We start from the raw sequence: 25,854 nt of genomic DNA, 5'->3' as shown, positions 1-25,854 counted from the left end.
TTTGGCAACTCCTATAGGTAGAGATGACCTGCTAATGTTTCTGCCTGGTATCTCCACTTGGGCCTGGCTCCCACTGAAGAGACCTCAATAAAGGTCGAAACTAGTCTGGGTAGTGGCCCTTCCCTTAATGCATAACATTAGACATATCCGCAAGGAGATGTGTTTTGCATTATAGGAGATACTGAGATAGGAGTGTTGGTATCTTGCTCCACCTTTGCAATGAGTTGCCCTGGTGTTGTACCACCTTACCCCAGTCCTGAAGATACTTTCAGGTGCAAACTTTGTTTGCTCACACTTGGATAAAGGATTAAACTAATTTTATTATACCCCCTTTCTTAGTTAATAATGGAGTCCCCTATTACTTATGCATGGTCCAAAATTTATCAAGTGGTAACTTAATTCTCAGAACAATGACAGACTCATGTGGTTTGAATTAAAGAAATACATTTATTTAGACAAATACATATATACACTTTAGTTAGAAATTTCAATTCTAAAGAGTCTGACTCCCCCCCCCCCCCTTTTAAGTTAATGTATCCAAAAGTTTACACTAAAATCTTATACTATCAATCTCATACTCTTCTTTGTATAAGTACGTTCAGGCTCGGTTAATTCTTACAGAGTGCTTAGTTCCCATATGTAGGAAAAACACACATATACATAGATACGTTCTACAATCCTAGTATGGAGCATATCTGGCATACTCCGCCTTGCAAATTTCACATGGGACAATGTCCTCTCTTATGCTTGGGCTTTATCCTCCCCCAAAATTCAGTTAACATTCAAAATTAAATTTTACACAATGATATAAATGTTTCTTCCAACATAAACAGTCCAAAGCCTTGGTTCCCAGCTCAGCTTAAGCTTAGGGTGTCATTTGCTCTTTAGATGTAGACAGAATGTCCAAAAGATTACAGTTCTTTAGATACAAAGTGGAAGTTGACTATATGAAGCTCCTTAACATTCTGTTTCTTATACCCTCTTTGGTTATTATTCAATTTTAATACGAAAGCTTGCACCTTACCGTTCTTGCTTTTATCGTAGTTATTGGGACTTCCTTAATTAGACTTCCGGGTTTCCTCACCTTATATTTCTTATGGCGTCTGCGACATACTTCTATTCTTTTCGAAAGAGGTTCACCTCTTCGCTGATTTATACGTTGGCATGGCTAACCAATGGCTCTTTTCTGGAATTCTCTGGCAGCATTCCTCAGTTGTGGCTATGGTCGATGCAGCACATACAGCAACGGGAGAATCTTGCTGGGCACGACGGCAAGCTTCACAGCTATCCAGCACTTGGATCAGGAACCGGGAACAGAAAATAAGAGGGCGATTGAATTACGTGCCGAAACCTATATAGCTAATGTGAGCGCCCTCTCTTGGTGACTATGTCATGCACACAGCGGCGGCCGATTGGTCACCGCAGCTCCGAACTGTTTTTGACATGGCTCAATACATATATCATCCTATATACATCTTTCAGCATTTATACACAATCTTCCTTTGTTAAATAATCCACAAACATTATTTATTTAAATTATGGGTTTCTCAAAATTTACTTAATATCTACTAGAAAAATGGTTAGACATAGTTCTGAATTACCAAGATGCACATTTTCTTCACGGAGGCATAAGCATGTCCATATCCATGGCTTTTAATGTTACCTTATGTTGGGTCGGAAATAGGATGACTCATTAAAAGTGAATCGGCACTTTTTCCGACACAACATTAGAGATGACTAATAAAGTACACGAAACATGCTTTCTGGTGGAACAGTGAAACAAATAACTGCATTGCAGAGAAGGAAAGAGCAAGTATCAAAATTAGTAGTAGTTGAGGGTACACAAGGATTGGTGAAAACAGGAATGTTGAGAGAGAGAGAGAGACTTAAAGTTGTTGTGGCTGGTGAAAGATAATACTGTTGTTGGAAAAGTCATTAGTCTGTTGCCCAGATATGACAATAGTGACTTGAGAAGGAGATAATGAATAGTAAGATGGCAGAGTTGCATGAAGCAAAGGGGCATTTAGTTTGTAAATCTATGGATTAAATTTGAAGAATAGTTGAAATGATTTAAATTTGATGGATTTTATTTGAATGGGCTTGGTGTTGGCATTTCCAAAGGCTATTATTTTCTGAGAAGGCACAGAGTCAAGAAGTTAATGTAGTAAATGATCAGAGTCTACTTGTGAAGCAGGATAGCACAACTAAACAGATTGTAGGACAGGTGGAAGATGGATATGAGTTTGAAGATGTGGTGACAAGTTGATGGAATGCATAAAGGCGAGGATGAGACAGGTAGGAATGGAAATAACAGTCATGATCAGAGAACAGGAGTGGTCAGACCAAAGAGACAAATGTGGAATAGCAGCTAGAATAGAGAATGTTGGTGCTGGTAGAATGGTCTCAAAGACAAAGGGATTGTTATGTTGGTACACAAATATAAGGAATATTTGAAATAAGGGAGCTGAGTTATTGCATTGATTCAGTCTGTATGCCCAAAGATAATTGGTATAAGTGAATTTTGGTTGTTCTGAGGAGGATGTGATGTCGGGAATAGAAATGGAAGGATAGGATTGTGAAAAGAGGAGGGGGGGGTGCTGTTAACGATTGCAGAGGAATTGTATCCACACAGTGCAGAAGTTGATAGCACATGCAATCTGTGTAGTGTGAAGTTGAAATTAACAGGCTAGTATATCTGAGAGGATGCTGTTATAAGCCAGGGAATGTAGAGAAATACTGATTGTGAAATGTTTAGGCAAATTGATTGGGCATATAAAAAGAAGGTGATCTTGATGGGAGACTTGTGAAGGAGTATAGAATGGAAGGAAGAGATAGTGTATGGGAACAAGGAGAGTAAGTTTGTTAATTTCTGAGAGAGAAATATCTTAAGCAGCATATGATTAAAGCAGCTAGAGGTTTTAATGTTTTGGATTTGGTGATAATCAAAAGATGTAGTTATTAATGAAGGCATTAACACTGCTGGTGGTAGGCGAGAGTGATCATGAGAGACTTGTTTGGGAAGTGGTGAAACATGAGAAGGTTACTGCCAAAAATGGATACTTCTGGAAGTATAAGGCAGGTGATTATGTGATTATGGGAAGCTCTCTAGTCAATTAGCATCAATATGTTTGGTAGATGAGCTGTGCGGTAAAGATGTTGACAGTGCATAGAAACTCCTAAGGCAGTATCTGACACAAGCAGTGTATTACTGCATACCAAGGGTTAAGCGAGTAAATACAGTAGGAGTGTAATGGATGAACAGTGAAATCAAGCAAGCTGTGTTGGAAAAGAATATTCTATGAAGGAAGTACAAGACAGTTGGTGGTGATCAGATCCATGAAGAGCATAAACTGCAGACGAGGAAGGTGACAAGTATGGTAAAGAAAGAAAAGGTGCAGTATGAGAGGAGATTGGCAGGTCAGGCCAAGATTAATTCAAGGGAATTTTTCCACTATACGGCAAGCAACAGAAAGAATAATTATGGTAGGTTGACACTGGTGGATAGTCGTAGCAGTACACTGACCATTGCAAGCTGGAATTATTGAATGAGCACTTTATCAGTGTATATATGATACTGGTTGCCATGCAGTATATAGAAAGGAAGAAAGTATTAGGAGAATTGGAAGTGGAAGAATCAGAGGTGTATCAGGTGTTGATTGAGTTATATATATTAATAAGGCTGTGGGAATGGATGGCATATCACCACATATCCTTAAGGAATGTGCACAACAGTTAGCTATGTCCTTGACTTGGTTGTTTAATGAAAGTCTTGCAGTGGGTAGGGTTTCTAAGGAGTAGAAGGAAGGCAAAATAGTATACCACTCCACAAGCATGATTCTAGGACAGAGGTTTCCAATTATAGACCAGTCTGTGTAGCTGCAGTTGTAGTCAAGGTGTTGGAGAGATTAGTTAGGAATAGAATACAGGATTCAGTTGGTGGACATAACATTCTTTATGATGGTCAGTATGGATTTATAAAAGATTGGTCCCATTTTAGCAATTTACTTGCATTTTATGATAAGGTAATGGGTGTGTTAGATAAGGAGAATCATGTACAGTGATAGTCTTATAATTTGTAGAAGCATTTGATAGATTACCACATGATAAGTTTGGTGTACAAACTGCAGAGGATGGGAATAGATAATATATTGGTTAGCTAGATTGAGATTGCTCTCTGAATGCTACTAGCGAGTTGTGTGTGATGGAGCAGAGTCTCCAAAAAGGAAGGTAACCAGTGGTGTGCCATAGGGTTCTGTTCTTGGACCTCTGCTGTTTAACTTGTTTGTAAATGATATATCACGTGAACTGACTGAAGATCTTCAGTTGTTTGCTAATGATGCAAAGTTGGCAAATTATAAGTAGCGTTGCTGATGTTAATTTCCTTCAGGAAGATTCAAATAGACTTGACTCGTACAAATGAGTGGAATTGTAGTTTTAATATTAATAAATACAAGATGTTGCATTTTAAAGTGCAGAAATATAATGCTGTGTACTATATTGATTGTGCTGTACCACAGGAAGTGGTTCAGATTCAAGAGTTGGAAGTGATGGTTGACAATAAACTGAAGTTTAAGGGCATATTGTAAGTGCTGCAAAGACTGCATATCATAATGCCTCTATGAAAAGTACTCTAACATGTATAGATAGGGTTATGCCACTGTACAGAGCACTGTAGTACAAGCCTGGAGTGTGAGGAGTAGATTTTTTACATGTTGAATAGTCAGTATATGGAACACATTACCAGAATATGTTGTAAATGCAAAGAGTGTTGAGGATTTTAACATTCAGTATGGTAATGTTGTCAATTGAAGAACTTCCCATGATGAGTCTGCTTATTCCATAGAGGGTGAAATAATAACAACCAATTCTGAGCTCAGTAGTCCCTGTGTATTCGACCAAGACTTTATATGATACAGTAGTAAAACTATTTCCTTACCCTACTTGTCAATATACTTCTTATCATAGCAGAAATTCAGTGTGCAGTTTTAGTATCACTTGCAACGTGCCCTCTAAACTTTAGTTCACAGTCAATCATCCCTGCCAGATCTTGAATCTTATCCAGTTCCCACACTACCCTACGTAGTCTTATATTTCTTCATTCCCAAGTGCAGCATATTTCGCAAAGGCATGTGACAGAATACCATATGGAAAACTATTACAAAAGTGGAAGCAGATGTGAATGGATATGAGCTAGTAGCATAGATAGAGGGGTGACTGACAGACAGATACCAGAGAGTAGTATATGGTGGAATGAAATCCTGGAGGATGAGGATAACTAGTGGAGTACCTTAAGGTTCTGTACTAGGACCACTACTCTTTAATTTGTATGTGTGTGCAATATATATAGGGAAATATTTCAGGGAGGGGGGGGGATATTCAGTTGTTGATGATGCAAAACTGGGGAGGAAAATAGTTGGTAAAGGTGATGTAGATATCCTGCAAAATGATTTAAATAAATCGGCATTGTGGACAAAAGATAAAGATTGTCAATTTAATGTTGCAAAATGCAAGGTTATGCCTTTGGGTAAAAGTTTACATACTCTGTATCACACATATATGGTATTGGATTGCAGAAATTGATGAGGCTTAAGGATTTGGGGGACAAAGAGTTACAGTTCAGAGGGCATATTGCAAAAGTTGGTAAAAGCTCAAAGGATTACTTGAAGGTCGAAAAACCTGCTGACAAGATAGGGAATATATTATCCCTTTTTATAAGGCTATGATTTGGCCACATCTTTACTACTATGCACAGATTTATCCACCTGGGTTTCTTGGGGGATCAGAAGGTAGCAGAGAGAATTCAGAGATGAGAGCACTGATTAAGAGATATTTAATAGCAGTAAGGTCTGAGTGTAGGTGAAAGGTCTAAATAAGGTAGAAGTAAAATGGTTGATGCTGTTTAACATGAGTCTTGCAATAGGACAAGTCTTGAAGGAGTGGAAAGAGGATAAATTCACTTCACAAAGGGGATAAAACTGAGGCTTATTGAAAAAAGTTGGTTAAAGGTAAAATACAGGAATGGGTGGATAGGAATATGATACTACATGATGAGCATCATGTAAAAGGATAGCCCCTTTTACATGATTTTACAGCATGGCTTTGTAAAAGGGTAGGCCCTGCCTTAGTCATTTACTCACATTTTATTATAGAGTGATAGTAGAATTAGATAAAGGAATGGCTATACCATGATACTACTGGACCAAAGGCATTGCATTTGATAGAATACCACATGGAAACTATCATAAGTTGGAGCAAACAGGAATGGACATGAGGCTTGTGATATGAATGGGGGGGGGGAGGTTGACAGACTAAACAGACACTAGAGTAGTATATGGTGGGGTGAAATCTACGAGGACGTGAGTAATTAGTTGAATGTCTCAGGGCTCTTTTCTTGGTTACTACTGTTCAGTTTGTATATTAATGATATAGGGAAGATTTAAGAGGAATATTCAGTTGTTTGCTGATGATATAAACTGAGGAGGGCATTGGTTAATAAAGATGATGTAGATATCCTACAGGATGATTTAAATAAATTGGCAGTATGAGCAAAGGATAATGGTACTAGACTGCAGCAAAGGGATCTGGAGATAATGGTGGACAGAGAGTTGAAGTGCAAGTGACATTTTGCAGAAGTGCAAAATAGCTTAGAGGATTGGCTGGATGTTGAAGAATACATTGACATTTAGAGATAAAGAGGTTATTATCCCTCTGTTACATCTTGACTATTGTGCACAGGCTTGGTTAGTTGGGTTTTTTTTGGGGATGAGGTGATGGAGAGAGAGAGAGAGAGAGGATCCAGAGATGGGTGATCAAGCTGGTGAGAGATCTGTGTAATGCTCCCTATGAGGATAGATTGAAGATTTTTGTGGGTGGCAATGACTAGTTGACAAGCAGAAAGAATGGAGGATATGATAGAAACTTAAGTTTCTAACGAGGTTCTATAAAATGGATACTAAAGACATTTTTCAGTACATGACGTGGGTAGAGAACTATGGAAATTGTGTGTGGTTAGTAATGGTGTGCAGAGCAGATTTTTTCTTGTAGAATGGTGAATGATTGGAATTATACTTACAGAAATAATTGTGAGTTCCTTGACAGTGAACAAGTTTAAGGAGAGGTATGATAGTAATGCGTGAATGATCAGTGTAGATGTCTTGCGATGTTTTATCTCCTGACGCCATGGAGGTACCCATATAATGGTAATAATAGTTAAGCATTTTCATCTGCCATGGTTAAATCCTTTTGAACCATTTTGAATTCTTCTGTAGAAAATTTAGTTAAGTGATTGTTTTGAAGACTGAAATTCATCTGAGCTTCCTCCATGATAATAGACTAAAACAGAAAGAAATACTAAGAAGTTTAGCATTATTTGAAATTTTGTTCTAGGATTGCTTGGGTGTTGAAGAACACACTGACTAGTAGAAATAAGGAAGTATTAATATTTCTTAATAAAGCATTGATGCAACCACATCTGGGACTGTTGTATACAAATTTGTTCATTTGGATTTCACGGAGATGAGGAAATGGCAGAGAGAATTCAGAGAAAATTGACCAAAATGTTGATTTCTGTGTCTTGCTTCCTCTGAGAATAAATTGAAGGTTTGTGGATTGCACAATCTTGTTCATAGATAGGTGTTGAAAACAGTGGATATGATAAACACACAGTTGATAAAGGTGTCTTATAGATCAAATGCAGAATAATTTTTCACTGCCTAACAAGAGGGGGGAGAACTGAGGGTTAACCTTGGAAGTTGTATGAGTTGGAAAGTAGTGAATGATTACATATTTTGTCAGTAAATAAGTTCAAGAAGAGGTATAATAATCATTATGCAAATAATTCATAGTGAAGAATTCATGGAGACACAACACACGTAATAGAATAATTATTTTACTTATCGTTAATAAAGTAACATTCAACTTTTCGACCTGTATTGATGTCATCATCAGGAAAACACATATGTACAGGATACACCACACTATACAGTAAGTATCATGTAGCTTGTATCCTGTACATATGTATGTTTTCCTAATGATGACCTCAATATAAAGGCCGAAACATCGAACGTTACTTTCTTAATGAAGTAATTATTCTAATGTGTATTGTGTCTCCATAAATTCTTCACTATGAATGCTGACCACCATGTAACCTTAAAAGAAAGAATCTCCATGGATTATTGTCATAATCCATGGAAATTTGACCCACAAGCAAAGCAGCCACTAAAAGTAGTCACTACGGTAAGATGAAAATATGTTTTGTCTATGTTAATTAATCGGCTACATTTCTAAAATGATGTAGAGACAGCAACTTGATACTGAACTGCATTAAGCTAAAAAAGAAGTTTACTTCAGCCACAGTGCTCTATATTTATGATCATTTGGAAAAAGCTTTGTTGAGAGACCAAGTCCACGAGGACTGCAAAAATCTAGCAGTTACTAAAGCCAATATTTTACAACAAAAATTAGAGCTATCGAGCTACATAAATCCCGATATTTGGGATATTCTATTACAGATGACTCGGCAAAGCACATGTTACTTAAAAACAAAGAAAACTAATAGCAAAGTTTCAAGCACTAAAACAAGAAAGCAACAGATAATCCAGATGCCATACCCAGAGGAACAGCCAATTACAAACCAACTCTACAAGGAGCAGCCAATCGCCTATAAATGAAGTTAGGAGCAACGAACCACCAACGGACCATGTGAAGTTATCAACAAATCCAGCTACAACCCTAACGAGGGCGAGCTCGTGACAAAAGGCCTGAACTACACCATTGTACCAAGGTCAGTTAATAAATTAGATTTTAATTATCACATTGAAAGAGGTCTAAAATCCCTCCCCCTCCAATATAACTGACAAAATGTGAATGGAAATGTATATATTAACCTCCAATAAACAACTAAGTTGCAATCTAACCAGAGCAGAAAAATTGGCCCTTAAATCTTAATTTAAGGGCCAAAAAAATAACCAGGACATCTTTATTACAAAAGCAGATAAAGGCAATGCTACCATTGCCCTTGATCAGATAGCTGACCTGGAAAAAATGAACCTATTGGTATCTGACCATAACACATACCAAATGGTGAACTACAAATTGCATCAAAAAGAAAACAACAGAATTAATCAAATCGTGATCACGTGGCCAGAGGAAACAACCTAAAAACTAGCTGCGATCCCAGAATTTATGGCCTGCTAAAAATACACGAAACAAACACACCACTATGACCGATTAGTTGAAGGAATCGACAGCCCTAATTATCACTTAGCCAAGAAACTAGTGGCCACACTCAAGGAGTTAGTATCATTCCTCCTCCTACATAAAAAAAAAAAAATAATAATAAAAAAAAAAACCTTTCTAAACAAAATTAGAAACATCACACTCAACAATGAAGATTTATTAGTCAGCTTTGACGTGCCCTTTTGACTAATATCCTGATCAATAATTCTGTTATTCTCTTACAAAACATATTTCCACTGGTATTATGGCCCTCTTTGTCCAAGTACTCTGCTTTGGGTATTTTGTGTGGCAAAATAATTTTTACCTACAAAAAGAAGGTACAGCCATGGGCTTCCCCCCATATCTAACTTTTACATGGAAGACTTCAAGCAATGAGCTCTAGATTGGCCAGCCTAAAGTCCAAATTCTGGCTGAGATGTGTTGATGATATTTTTGCCATTTGGCCCCACGGCTGCAAAACATTAAATACATTCCTAAGCCACCTGAACAAATGCATCCAATTCACCATCGAGGTCGAAAACAACAACCCTCTTCCTTTTCTAGACACATTCGTCACACGTTTTCCCTCAGGCTGCCTCTCCTTCATTCTACTGCAAACCTACACACACACACACAGGCCAATACATACATAAAAATTCATACCACCATCTTACACAAAAAGTAGGAGTCATCAGTACCCTTAAACACAGAGCCCTAACAATTTGCTTCAATTCACTAGATTTGAACCAAGAATTTGAAATTATTAACCAAACATTTGTAGAAAATGGCTACAATAAAAAAAAAAATAAAAATAAAAAAAGTTCATAAGATTGTCCATAAAAATGGCATTAAAAGCAAAAAAAAAAAGATTACAAGAATGCTATACGCATACCATACATCAGGTGCATTTCAGAAAAAATAGATGGAACACTTAAATACACTATCAAGACAACCTTCAAACCCCCCAGCAAAATTAAGAAATTTATTTAGCTCTCCTAAAGATCCTCTTCCATACCTTGCATACCAAGGGGTCTACAAAATTCATTGCACCTGTAACCTACCTTACATAACACAAATTATATAATGCTACATTAAACACCTCCACTATGGTAAAACAGGCCTGGATGACCAATTACACCAAATATGTGTCACGGAATTGACTAGAAAGGCAAGTTTCTATATGCACCAAAACCTGGTTTGAAAGAAAATTCAAAGAAGCTTGTGAAATGCTGAAACATCATCCAAATATGAACAAGAATGATGGATTAATTATTCCAAGAATGGAGGATCCATCTTCAACCCATATAGCATCCAGAACAATCCTAAACAGAAGAAAATTTTAATACAACAGGACTTTAGAAATTGTTTAATGTAGTTTTTTTTTTTTTCCCAGCAGAGGTCAGGCTAGGGTAAATGATTAACCAACATTCGGATTTGTCTTACTCTTGTATAGTGTAGTGTCATGGAGCTTGTATCCAGAACATATGTTTTCCTGATGATGACATCAATACAGAGGTCAAAACATTGAATGTTACTTTCTTGATGAAAAGTCAAGTAATTATTCTAACACGTGTTGTGTCATCATAAATTCTTCACTATGAATGCTGACCAATGTGTAACCTTAAAAGAAAGAAGTATGCAGATAATGGTTCATGTGAGCGTACTGCAGTGAGTCTTCAGACTCCATGGAGTTGCATGTCTAATCATACTACTAGTACTACTTAAACAGCATAGTTGGAGTGGTGAAATTTAGTGAAAAAAAAATCCAAGTACTATCATAAAGCAAAATCAGAGGAGAAATGAATGCATAGAATAGAAAAATGTGCTGAGTAGAGGAATTTTATTTATTTTATTTAGTTTATTTTTTCTCACCATGAAAATTCTGATTTACAGGTTGAAAATCAGTGAAAGGATTGAATGCTGATGAAATACATGCTGATAGAAGGGTAGATTGACATTTGTTAAATGCATGCACGCACACATACAGAAGGAGGGGGAGAGAGAGAGATTGTAGTAAATATTAATTGAAGAAAAAGGTCAGCTGTACCTGTTACAGAAACATACCCTCTATTATAGCATAATCCAGTAACTGGGGAGAAAATGAACTGGAAGAATAAGTATCATGGGCAGTTATTAAGTAACAAAGAATTATCTATACGTTAGCACAAGAAAAGTATATTTAATATATTGCCAGGTATTTCAGTTTGAAAATAACAAACTATCATCAGTAGCTAGACAGTTTATTTTCAAACTGAAATATCTAGCAATATATTAAATATACTTTTCTTGTGCTAACATGTAGATAATTCTTAATTTCATGTCACAAATTTCTCTCAAAAGTAAAATTAAGTAACAACTAGTTTTTGCAGCATTATTATTATAAATGGATTGGATCTAGTAAATATTTTGACCACTACATTATGGTCCATCACCTGGAGAACAAATTAAAAAAAAAACTGATTATAAATGTAGCAAGTAGATGCAACTAAATTTTTAGATAATTTGACCATATTGCTGACCTTACTGTAAGTGTCAAAAAAAAAATTGATTATCAGCATAGAAAAAGATTATAATACTTACACAAAAAAATTATTCTGATTATAAGACTGGTTTAATACACATATGTACAAGAACGCCGACTAGTTTCGCTAGCATACTGTCTAGCTTTGTCAAGACTAAAAAGGTGAAAAAAAATAATAAATGCAAAAAAACAAAAGAAAACAGTAACCATTTCCAATGGTTAGGCAACCAAATTTGACAGCTCGCATGACAATGCATGCATGTAACGAGATGCTTCAGTCATTATTGTGAATACACGTTACATAGTTTTTAGCATACTGTAATTCCACTATGCTTAATGAATTAATCAGATTTTTCCATGTATCTTTCAATACTGCTCCTTGATTTCTGTTCAGGTTATTTCCTGTTTGTAGGACCACTACTGCTTCTTTGAATATTCTGCATCTGTAATCATCCTCTATATATGGCATTGAGCTTTTTCCAATCTATTGCATGGTTAGAAGTTGAGAAGTGATGCACCAAACCTGAGGTATCTGTTCTGTTGTGATTTACATCTCCAACGTGTTCCTTCTGTCTAATTTCCAGGCTTCTTGAAGTTTGGCCTATGTATGAAAGTCCACAAGTACATGGTATTCTATAAACACCTACATATTTGAAAAATGGAACGCTGTCTTTAGGAGATCTTAAAAACTGTCTAATGGTTGCAGTCGGTTTAAATACAACTCTGATGTTGTAAGGCTTCAAAATTCTAGCTATTTTAGTGGAGACTGAACCAACATAGGGGATGGCTACAAATGAAACATTGGAGATGTAAATCACAACAGAACAGATACCTCAGGTTTGGCACATCACTTTTCAACATCTAACCACGTAATAGATTGGGAAAACAGTTCAATACCATATATATATATATATATATATATATATATATATATATATATATATATATATATATATAGTTGTAACTTATCTATGAAGAAACGGGAAGATTTGTAAATAAACACATCTCTGAACATCAAGACCACGTTCGTCTTATCAAACCTCACAAATCTGGTCTTGCACAACATGAAGTTGAAAATGCTAACCACAGGATCCATTGGCAACACACTAAGCTACTACATCAATCCATATATAAACATGAGCATTTGTATAAAGAAAGTGCTGAAGCCTTACGGCACAGGTCAAATCTTAACCATAATGACTGTCTCACTATCCCAGAAGTCTGGGAAATTGTTATCCTCAACTATATAAAATATATTTTATTTATAAAGATAAATTTATCTTAAAAAGTTAATTTAATTACAGCCCAATAGTATTTAGTCCTTACACACGCTACTGTATACATAGGGCGATTCCATTGTAAGCATGCACACTTTTTTTTTTTTTTTAGTCTTTCAGTGGAAAGACTAAAACAATTCATCTGTAAAGAGTACATACAGATGAGTATGAGTCATTTTAGTGTTTCCTCTGATTCTGGATGACACCTGATATGGTGTGAAAGTGGTACTGCTTACCATCATGAGAATGTTCTTGAAAGGGATAGATACAGTGATTCTGGGGTCATGCTGTGAGGAGGCATTATGTTTAATGGATGCACTGAGCTACAAGTGCTGGAAAAAAGGGACTGTGACTGGTGAATGATATTGCAACGAAGTTCTTCAGCATCATGTTCAATTGTTCCATGGTGCTATAGGCAAAGAATTCATTTTTATGGAAGAAAATACCACAACATATCGCACGTGCGTAGTGGAGATACTTTTGGAGGCCAAGGATATTAATCAAATTGAGTGGCCAACTTTCTCCCCAGATCTCAACCCAATAGAACACATTTGGGATGCAATAGGGATTCATTGCTGCTAGAAATTCTCCTCCTGAAAAAAAAACAAACAAGGCCTTATCCTTGCTCTGAAGGAGCAGTGGACCAGTTTGCTTCAAGAACTTCCGAATCATTGCTGCTAAGCAGTACAAACGTCGTGAGAGCTGCATTGCAATTCGGGATGGACATATTCCATACTGAAATGTCTCTCCACATATAAGCACAGTACATTAATTCCTTAACTAGGTCCTTAGGGAATTTGTAACTTTTGCCAAAAACATATTACAATTTAATTTGTATGAAATTTATAACACATTTTTTGTGTAATATTATTTATTAGCATGCCAACAATAAATTCATGTTCACATTTAGCTATAGTCAAATTTTTTTCATATACATGTAAAAATGTAGTTCATTCTTGGCTTTTGGACACCTGTGTGTGTGTGTGTGCGTGCGTGCGTGCGTGTGTGTGCGTGCACGCACGCACTCATTCACTCTAAATATGATGTTACTTATGTAATCAGATTTCAAATTATCCAGAATTTGGTTGCTTACCAACTGCTTTCTAATCGTTTTTTTGTTCCAGATAAGGACCATAATATAGTGATCAAAATGATGAAATATTTGAGTTAATATTTGAGATTAACTATAATCTCAAAACTTATATGTCTCATTAAATCATTGATGTAAAATGTGTACAATTATCCATCTTCCTTAGAAAACTGCAAAGCATTCTCGAAGGAAATGTGGCAACATTTATGCTTTATAGAGTATGAAAGTCTTATACATGCTATTAATTAAAAGAAACACACATGTATTAACCACAGTGAAAATTATTTAATTGTAAATATTTCATCCTAAGTATCTTAGGACATCATCAGTACAGTAGTTTTAAACAATAATAGGAATAACATACAGCTAAGATTACAATAGAATCTCATTAAACGTGCATAACATGCTACAGAAGTAAAAAAAAAAAAAAATTATTTAACACAATTTTGTATGACAATTTCCCATACTTTAGGAATAGTAAGAACGTCGTTGTGGTTTAAGTTTGGTCTGTGTAGTAGGGCTTCAGAACTTTCTTTGTATAAATGTTCATGTTTATATAAAGATCTATGTAAAAGTTTAGACTTTTCCCAATGGATCCTATGGTTTGGATTTTCAATTCCATGTTGAGAGAGGCCAGATTTCTGTGGTTTAAAAAGACGAATGTGGTCTTGATGTTCCGAGATGCTTTTCTGAACAGACCTACCTGTCTGTACAAAGTAAGACAATTTACATGAGCCTGGAATTTCATAAATGCCAGGCAACATCAAAGGTGAGAGTTTGTCCTTAGGAGAAGGTAACAAGTTGTAAATTTGGTTGATAGGTTTGTAAGTAGTAGCAAAATTGTATTTCTTCATAATTTACCTTCTCCTAAGGACAAACTCTCACCTTTGATGTTGCCTGGCATTTATAAGATTCCATGCTCATGCAAATTATCTTACTTTGGACAGACAGGTAGGTCTGTTCAGAAACGCATCTCGGAACATCAAGACCACATTCGTCTTTTTAAACCGCAGAAATCTGGCCTCTCTCAACACGGAATTGAAAATACGTGTGTTTCTTTTAATTATGATCGCACCACAGGTTTCGTTATTTAAAAAAGTTTTATACATGCTATATTTATATTAGTTGATTTTATTAAATTTATTTTCTCTTTAAGCTCAACCCACAAATATTAATTTAAGTATGTATATATATTAAAAAAGCCTCTGTAATTCCACAGTTCCTTTTGTTAGAACCTAGGTTCACACCCTGTCTAGAAAAAAAGGAATATAACATACCTAACTGTATGTTATTCCTAATTGAAAATCCAAACCATAGGATCCATTGGGAAAAGTCTAAACTTTTACATAGATCTTTATATAAACATGAACGTTTATACAAAGAAAGTTCCGAAGCTCTACTACACAGACCAAACTTAAACCGCAACGACGTTCTTACTATTCCTAAAGTATGGGAAATTATCATACAAAATTGTGTTAAATAATTTTTTTTTTTTTTTACTTCTGTAGCACGTTATGCACATTTAATGAAATTCTATTGTGATCATGCACCCTACTGTATGTTATTCCTATTATTGTCTAAAACTACTGTACTGATGTTGTCCTAAGATACTTAGGATGAAATATTTACAATTAAATAATTTTCACTGTGGTTTATGTGTTTCTTTTAATTATGATCACACCACAGGTTTCGCTATTTAAAAAAGTTTTATAAATGCTATATTTACATTAGTTGATTTTATTAAATTTATTTTCTCAAACAGAAAGAACTTTTTTTTTTTCTTGCAGGAGATGCTGAAAAAGCATTAAGAGAATCAGAGGAGGTAAGGTAATTTTGAATTATGGTTTAATTTTTTTAAAATAAAACATTTATGGTTAATCAGTTTTTTTAATAACTTGTTATGGAAAAATATCTTTATCATAATCTCAGGTGATATTGCCACTTAAACAGAATGAAAGAGAAAAGAAAAACAAGTTTTTTGCTGGTACAGCAAAAAAAAGACTCAGAAGAAGACTAAGGTCTAGGTGGATCGATACAGTAAAAAGTGCCTTAGAATATAGAAATATGAGATCTTTTAACAGATTAATTTGGAGGAAGTTGGTAATGATGTAACTTTCATGTAGTATTATTATTGTAATATATTGTACACGCCCTGAGTGTACATCAGGAATTTAAAGATCAAAAACATCATCAACATCATGTGATGTTTTTGATCTTTAAGCTCAATCCACAAATATTAATTTAAGTATGTATATATATTAAAAAAAGCCTCTGTAATTCCACAGTTCCTTTTGTTAGAACCTAGGTTCACACCCTGTCTAGAAAAAAAGGATATGGAACTTTTATAAAGATTCTTTACCTTTTTTATAATGATAATCCCACTCATGAAAGTTGTAAACTTAGTACACATTAGGACTTTGGGTGGGCCAAGATTAGATAATCTGGAATCCCTGCTCTAGAGAATGACCATGGTTATTGCTTTTAAAGTCTTGCAATCAGCAGTGTGGAGGTCTCAACAGGTAATGAAAATCATCTACTATCATTCACAAGCATCCATGACTTAATGATTAATTAGATTTAAAAGTTGATTAAAATTTGAAGCCTCATGCTTATGTCTTTCATGAAATAGAACAAATCTGCCCTCTTTCCACTGGAAACTGTATAAGGAGGGTGTGAGGAGAAGGTTCTTTACATGGAGAGTGGTTGGTGAGTGGAATGCATTGCATGAGTGTGTTTTGAATCTGGACACATTGAATGAGTTTAAGGCACAGTTGGATGTACCTCCCATGATGAGCCTCTGATTCCATGGAGGTTAGATATTAATAATAATAAGACTTGTTAAGCAAGTACATCAAGGCTGTATTTAACTCACTGGAATGTTCTCTCAAAATGCCTTATTAGCCTCTTATTTAATTCCTCATGTCTTGCTTGCTCACCATCACTCTTTTCATCTATTATCACTGCACTCATGCTCTTCATAATGTCACACTTGTGAGGATGAAAATCATAGTGAATACATAGGATGAACATTTCCCCAAATGAAAATAGGTTTAAATGATTTACAATAGATTATAGGGTTTAAATGATTTCCTCCTCTATAAGCTAAATAAATAATTCATATAATTTTTTCAGGTCTCTAGTAAGTAAGATGGTAGGGTCATTTGTGATAAGTCCTTTATCCTCAAAATACTTTAAATATCAGTGTTATTCTGTTCATTGGGTGTCCACAGATGTTGTATGGTCATCCAATGCTCTGTGATGTGCCACACCAGTTTTTGCCATGTAGTCCTGTTATATACTTCTCTGGAGGCTTCATCTCTCTGAAGATCAATCACTCGACACACACCATCTATTCATCTCATTGACAGTCTATCCCTTCCTCTTTTCCAGGAATTTTACCTTCTATTACTGTTTTTAGAAGTCCTATTCTTTCAATATGTCCAAAATATTTTAACTTTCTTCTGTCAGTATCCTAGAGGAACCTTAAAGTTCTGCTGATCTCTAACATCCATTCATTTGTATGCCTTTCAATATGATATCCTCATTTACTGAAAGTTTTCTGTAACACCACATCTCAAAAGCAGCTATCCTTTTCTTACCTGACTTCCTTAGGTTCCAAGTCTCACATCCATAAGTCGCTGTTGGAAAAACAACTGCAACCAAAATCTCAACTTATTTCCCATGGAAATAGATCCACCTTTCCAGATTTTAGACAAGTCTCTGACTGTTGTTTTAGCCATTCCTAATTTTCTTCTGATGTCTTCTGAATAGCAATTCTTCACATTAATAATGGATCCCAGGTACTCAAACTTGCTGACTTCCTCAATTATTTTTCCATTAAGGTACACTTGTTTCTCAAGAACTTCCCTGTTTGTATTTCCTTTGAGAACCATAATCTTTGTCTTGCTAGGATTGAGTTGAAGTTCTCTGTTATTACTGATCTTTTTAACTTTATCAAGAATTTGTCCTGGTTCTTCTCTGTCATTACAGAGGGGTATGGTATCATCAGAATACTTGAGATTACTGATCAATCTACTACCTATCTGAATTCCTGTCTTGAGTTCATTCATTGCTTCATGCAAAATGTCCTCAGTATATATACTAAACAAGGAGAAAGTAAACATCCTTGCCTAACTCCCTTTCCAACCTGAATCCAATCAGTTAATTCATCACCTGCTCTCACCATTGCTTCTTGTTCCCTGTACAAGTTGGCTATGAACCTGATAGTTTGTTGAGGAAAATCCATTCTTTTCATTACTTCCCATGGTTTCACATCCTGAACACAGCTTTAGAGTAGTCTAAGAAACACATTACCAGATGGAGTGTAAATTCTTTATATTTTTCTGTGACCTGTCTAAGGCAAAGGATCTCATCTCTGGTGCTCTTATCTTTTCTAAAACCTGCTTGTTTCTCGGGCATCTCTGCCTCAATGCTACTTAGCATGATCTTCAATAAAATCTTGCTTGCATGAGATATTAAACTAGTTCTATAGTTTTTGCAATCTTTCTTTATTTCAACATCTTCCAGTCTGTAGGCCATGATCCTGTTTCTCATATCCTTGTAACATAGTGGTATTCCAACTACAACCCTTTGGAAACAAGGCTGGAGCTTTATCCTGTGTTCCTCAGCAGAACTGTGACAAATAAGCCATCATAGAGCAGAGCAATTCGTGAAATTGATTCATACCCATTTCATGTTTACTCCCAGTGTTTTGAGTTGAAGATTGTGTAAGGCATAAATATAAAAGCCCATGTTGGATGAATTTGTGTAGCTTATTTTTATTATTACCCAAGACCCCATGGAGTCAGAGACTCATCTAGGAGGTCCTTTTTATCAAACATGCAGCTCATCATACTGTGCTTTAAACACACTCAAATTCTCTGCAGACACCACACTCTCAGGCAAGGCATTCCAATCATTCACAACTCTCATGAAAAAAACCTGCTTCTCACTCCCTTACTCACACCTTCCTTATACAGCTTCCAGGGATGACCTCTGGTTCTCTCCTGATCTCCCACTATTTTCTGTAGAACCTCTCCAGCATTGATCCTATAACAACCCCATAATAACTTGTAGGTCTCTATCATATCTTCCCTCCTCCTCCTGTCCACCAGACTCTGCAAGTTGCATCTTCTCAATCTTTTCTCATACTCAACATTCCAAAAGGTTAGAAACTACCTTAGTCAGTCACCTCTGGACCATCTCCAACAGCTCTTCATCCTTCTGAAAACCAGGTGACCAAATCTGGGCATAATAGTCCTTGTGTGGCCTAATCAAAGTCTTATACAATGGAACAAGAATCTCCCTACTTCTATAAGTCAGTGTCCTCTGCATCATTCCCAGAAGCCTTTGTATTGTCTTCACAATTTTGGCTATGTGTCACCTAAATTTCAGATCCTTATCCACTGTCATGCCCAGATCTCTTATTTCCTCCACCTCCAACAATATATCCTCACCAAGCATAATTTCTGCATCCCATTTTTGTTTTCCAAATTTTAAAACCTTACATTTGGCAACATTGAACTCGCATCACCATTCCCGTGCCCAATCACTCAATTTATTCAGGTCTTCTTGTAAGGCCACAACATCTTCTCTACTCTTCATGGTTCGTCCCAACTTTGCATAATCTGCAAACAACTGAATATCTCCATCCAAATCTTCACCAATACCATTAATATACAAGTTAAACAGCAATGGCCCTAAAACAGACCCTTGAGGCACACCACTAGTAACTTTCCTTTTCCTGGATATCGCTCCCCCATACACAACTTGCTGTACCTATCAGATACCTTATGTTGGATTTTTTTTTTTTTTTTAGATCAAAATAGAGCTATACACGCCATCTATCTGAGCTGTATATCATATTTTGTATCCAAATCGAATTGGTTTCCACAAATATTTTGCAACTGTGGTGGCCATATGCATGACTGATTCATCAGTTTTCAGTAAGTTCCTACCATTTTTTTTTTTTTTAGCTGAGATTGCAAAGAATTGTAGGATGGATTTTCATTAAACACACACAAAAATAATAATTATTTGTTCATTTTTTTCTTAACCTTCAAATGTTTTAAAAGTAGAACATGCAAAAATCTCCTGTGCCAAGTGACAATAACAGTACCAGCTATTGATACCTGTACTAAAATGATCCTGAAACACTTCTTAGTAAACACTATGAAAATAGAATGGTTGAGAAGTGATAGTCAAAATCAAGCTAATTACACTTATGCAGAAAAAAGTTAAGTAATTTGCATTACTAGATATGGCTTAATCTGGTAAGAATTGTTTACTGTACAAGTTTTAAATCTACTTTCTTTTTTTACTATAAAAGTTTTAAATCTACTTTCTTTTTTTACTATAAAAGTTTTGAATCTACCTCCTTTTTCATAAAACAAATATTAATTTTTTAACAAAACATAGTTCATAATTGAATCTGGAGAAGAAAAGCCTGAGGAAATTCATCAAAAACTAAACTATTCAGTGTGTATGACATTGATATGAATAATGCCAAAAGATAGCTGAATAAAAATGAGAAAATGTATTTCGAAAGATCAACATAGAGCAGCCAAACCATTTGATACCATGGTTGATGAAAATCAGTTGGGTTATTTTGTGTTGTGAGACTTTACAAAAACTAAAAATACCTTCAAACTAATATAGTTTGAAGAACTATCTTATTTATTCAAATATAAATTGCACTTTTTTTTTCCCCAAAATTAAAGTGAAAAAAATCATGGAAATATTTGGAAACTAAAGTTTTTCAGGGATAAACTAAGCTGATGTTTATAATTAAATCCTCAGTATTCATTATAATTTATAATTTCTCACATTATTTATAAAATTAATGCATTTAAATTTTAATTATCAACGTTATTGAACTGTTGCCAGCTTTTAAAAAACTCTTTGCAATTATTTCTTGCGAAATCATGTCCCAAGCTCTCAAAATCCAGTTGCAACAGTTCTAATGATGGTCTCTTAATCTTCCCTGCTGGAGTCAGGTCATAGGTGCCGGCTGCCATCCACTCCGTGTAGAATTTTCATATGTAGTCCTTGAATGGTTTGTTGACTGATACATCCAAGAGCTGTAGAAGAGGTGTAAGACCACCAGGAATAATGGCCCCATCTTCACACCTGAAAGTTGTTTTACTAATTTCGATCCTAAGGACTTCACATGAGGAGAGCAGGGTGTCGAAATAAGCCCCTGGATGTTTGTCTCAAATTGTTCTAATCCAATCATGAACCATTGTAGTGTCCATCCATCCTTTTTCTTGTACTCTTACATGAATTCCAGGGGGGAAATTTCTCCTTTGACACTGTTTTCCTCTGAATGTTACATAAGGAGGCAACTTTCTTCCATTTGCAGTAATTGAAAGTACGATTGTGCATTGCAATTTTTCACTTACATTGTGAGCATTGAGCATAATGCTCACAAATGCGCACTTTTTTCACCATTTTCTGTTTGTTGTTTGCTGCAGCATGTCAAAATTGAGGAGTGTTTGATCGGCATTGGCTATTTGTGATAACATATAGTTATTGCTCTCCCTAAGTTGAATCACATAGCGAGGAAAATCCATCACTTTGTCCTCAATCTTACAGTCGACGACTGTTGGGTTGAAATGCTGATTGTCTTCCGAATTGCAAGATATTTGAAACTGCCATAACTGTCTATTTCTTAAAGTTTTAAACTGTTTTTTCATGTGAAAGGTATATACAAAACTTTAATTTCTGTAGTAAGACATACAGTAAGACTTAATCAGAAATCATTAAACAATCTAGCATAACAATAATGTTAATACATCAGCCATCTGTTGTCCCATTGCTCTCACTTCACTTCTCTCAGAAATAGTAGCCAATTTTTCACTACTTAGAGGCCCATTAGCTAATTAATGGTGAGTAGCATGGAGTCTGTCCCTCTCAGTCTTTACTATCCACTTTGGATAGATAATGAAGACTGAATCAAGAACAGAAACCTTTCCACACATGGAAAAATTTAGAGAAAGCAATGTAGATGCTCTTGACCTTTTATCCAGGGCATTTGAATCGGTCTCATACAGAAGCCTGCTTGCCATTAACCAACCACCCATTAAACAACCACTTAATGGTCTGCATTCACCCTTTGCAATTGAGATGTTGGCTTCCTCTCTGGTCATTCATGTCATAGTAGATAATTTCCTCCCCTCATATTTCCACCAGTAATAGAGTACTTCAGGGCTCTGCACACTTGAATTCCACGCTCTTCTTGGCCATAAATTAACTTCTCTCACTAACTACAAGTCCTAATCCAGAGCTTTGTTGATGACCATATTTTCCATTTTCTTCTTTGCTTGGCAAACTTTGTAAAGTACAATCATTTCAAGCTCAAGATTGCCATAACTGGTGTCTTAAACTCCAATCTCCATGACATTCTCCTTGTGAATTCATTGCTACCAAAACAGTCCTACTTTACACACAAGAGGCTTTTCAGTATTTGTTGTGGGAGTGATTATAAATTAAATTGAGAAAAAACTGCATGATTAAAAATGAATTTAAGGATAAATGAAAACAAATTATAATGGCAGCTCAATGGAGTGAATTCAGATTCAGTGAGTATAATTTTTGTAAATTCTTAATCTAATTAATAATTTACCTTTTAAGACAAACCCATTATATTTACAATAACAATAATATTAGACATGAACTTGGAAAGTTTTCACATTACAGTATTAAGAAAAAAAAACATTTTTTAATGCTTCACTACTACCATTTATATCTCAATATTTCAAATCTTAGGACTGAAATGGTGATTTATTATAATGAATATTTGCTATGGAAAATTGCTTTTAAAATAGTATTTATGATGCTATGGGATTTATAGGACTTTTCTAGTTTATTATAATGATTGAGTTTGCTCTTGTGTTCTTTGTCTTTTATAATATTTCAGTATTGTCAAGTGGATACAAAATTACAAAATGCATTGCCAGATAGGCAATGCATTCCATGGTAGTGACAGTATGAACAGTGAATGAGTTCAAGGAGTGGTATGATACTGTGTTATCTAAGATGGGACTCCAAAGATGAGTCTTGTGGCTCTATAGAGGTCCTGAATAATAATTATAATAATAATATCAAGAGATCTTATTTTTTTTCCTGACTTTCACTCCATACATAATTGAGTACTATAAGTTTGGAATCTCTTGAGTGCAGGATTGATGGTGTGCTGAAGTAGAAGTAATGTATATATAAACAAATGTGCATTTAGAGCTGCACCATGGGGGAGTGTTAATTGTTGAGGGAGCAACAAATTTCTCCTCTTCATTCAACCCTTCCATTGCTGCCCTCTGGAACAGTCTGCTGTCTTATGTGTTTCCCAAGGAATACAATCCATAGCTCTTCAAGGTAAATGTGAACAAATTCCTTCTTGATCATCCACTGTATTAGTGTACTATAGGTGGCCAAACCTCTTGTGGATGGATTTTCCATTTAAAATAATAATAACAATAACCTATTCAATTTCATGCATTATTCAGATAATGTTTTGCCAAATATTATAATTAAATACATACCAAAACAAATTTTTATTTTTTCTTGAAATGTTCACAGTAAATGATGCATTACAGTTTTTTTTTTATGTCAGAAGAGATTTTTAATGCAAATATCTTCAGTTTGAAAGAATTGTTATTACGGACTGTTGTGTGAAGTTCTCTTTTTTCTTTTTTTTTTTTTACATTAGACAGAGGAAGATTACATGAGTTCCTTTGTTAGACCATTGCCCAGTGTTGATAGTGCTGTGGAATCATGGGACAGTTCTAAATTGGAGATGTCACCTCGAATAGCAAGAGCAGATCTCAAGAACGAAAATGATGTTGCAAGAAGTGGTGTGTTTTCACTCCTATGATCTAATTAGTGAAATTTCTTAATATCATGTAGAGTAAACTCTTGTTTATTTGATTTCTGTGGGATAAAATGGCCAGACAAAACTTCCAGACATACTGAGTTATATCTATATAAAGCAAAAATTCCACCAGATAGCGAGGTAATAGTTGGATGTGTTACGAGGTAGCAGCAAAAAAATAAGTTTGTTATAATTTATTAGTTTTACTTTGAATTTACAGGGAATCTAAGATAGAACATAATCTGTGGGCAGTTTGCACTTGGAAATTTGTACTTAAAAGCAATATTTTAGTATAGTTTGTTGGTATTCTTTGTGTAGTGTTTGATTAATGGCAGCAGCCATAATTCAGTCAGCCAATGGCTTATCACTGTCCTCCACCATTTAAGGACTATGTTTTACACAGCATAATACAGGATTTTGTGATATGATGTGCTTGCAGCATGTATGCATCCTGGCAGTTATAAATGTGGCAGGTGAGAGAAAGGAGTGCATGTCTGTGTAAAAGATAAAACATGGAAAAAATTTTATTTAGAAATTAGCATAACAGACCTTGGCAGTGTTACATCAGAAACAGATGAATACTGAATGAGAGAGATGAGTAGCGTGATTGAAGGTGAGGAAAACAAGTGGCATGTGAATGAGAACATAAAAGTAGGGAGTATAGCAGGTTTGAAAGAGGTATAGTTTTAGAAGATAGTGTTGAATGGGAGGATGAATGTTGAGTAAGAGTAGGTAGCTTGCAGTGAGAGAGAGAGAGATGCATTGAAAGACATTGGAATGTATCAGGAACAAATTGAGAAGCAAGAAAGAAGAGATTAGATGACTGGAAACAACTAATGCAAAGCAAATCAGAGTAGGAGTGAGAGAAAGTTATGGGAATGATAAAAGGAAAGAGAATAGGAAACCCAGTGAAAACTGGGACAGTAAAAGTGAGAAGAATAATAGCGAAAGTTGGATGCATGTTAGTTCGAAAGTACGGAAACAAAGAAAGATAAATGAGAGTGAAAGTGAGAAGAATGATAGTGAAAGTTGGACTTATGTTGGACCGAAAGTACGGAAACAAAGAAGGATGAATGAGAGGGAAAGTGAGAAGAGGGGGTTGAGAGTTAGAAAGTTAGAAAGATTTAATGATAGAGAGAATGTGTCGCGAGGTTCGGAAGGTGAATTGGATTGGATGAAGCAAGAAATGAAATGGATGCAGAATGAAATTAAGAGAATTCAGGTCAAAACTATTAAAATAAATCATGATGGCATGAAAGAGTTAACAAAAGATGAGCAAGTGGCATTGTATGGCAACTCCATTATTAAAGGTGTGCTAGAGGATAAAATGCACAAGGTATGTTTTCCAGGTGGTAAAATGAGTAGAGTGATTAAGGCATTGGATATGAGGTGGGAGCGAGCAAAAGAGTGAATAGTATTAATTGGTACAAATGATTTGAGAGAGGACAAAGAGCGTGTCAGAATGGATATCAGGAGACTACTTGGAAGGATAAAAGAGAATAGTGTGACAGGAAGGGTAGTTAGTGTGTTGTCTAGGTATGACTGTGGTGAAATGAGGCAGAGAGCAAGGATTATGAATGATATTCTGGCTAATATGTGTGAGGAGATGGGAGTACAGTTTGTTAATGTGTGGAATGAGTTTGAGGGACGAAGTGAGCTGTATGGGAGCGATGGACTGCATTTGAGTGGTTATGGTGTGAGTCGCTTGGAGAGACTGCTGCTGGAAAGTAGAGAAGTGAATACAAAGAATGAATCAGATCGAGAGGGGAGTGATGTGGAAGGGCAAGAGAGTAAGACAGGAGAGATTGAAGAAGTGGAAATGAATGGAGAAGTGAGTGGTATGAGTACAGAAAATGAGAGAATGGGTGTGCAAAAGGAGCAG

General features: G+C 35.6%; 1 protein-coding gene across 1 annotated transcript in view; it reads left to right on the top strand.

Moving 5' to 3' along the window:
- LOC150110118 (glutamate receptor-interacting protein 1-like) overlaps positions 1-25,854 on the top strand; it is a 311,102-nt gene that overhangs the window by 241,197 nt on the left and 44,051 nt on the right. The window contains exons 16-17 of the mRNA XM_090397962.1: positions 15,892-15,926; positions 23,811-23,955. Of these exons, the coding sequence (XP_090254088.1) occupies positions 15,892-15,926; positions 23,811-23,955 (180 nt within the window). The remainder of the gene's footprint in view (positions 1-15,891; positions 15,927-23,810; positions 23,956-25,854) is intronic.

This window comes from Typopeltis vanoorti, chromosome 1 (assembly GCF_054136105.1).
Source record: "Typopeltis vanoorti isolate ZY-2024b chromosome 1, IOZ_Tvanoo_1.0, whole genome shotgun sequence".
NCBI classification, from domain to species: domain Eukaryota; kingdom Metazoa; phylum Arthropoda; class Arachnida; order Uropygi; family Thelyphonidae; genus Typopeltis; species Typopeltis vanoorti.
The sequence above is the reverse complement of the archived record's forward strand: the minus strand, read 5'-3'. Positions and strand labels throughout refer to the sequence as shown.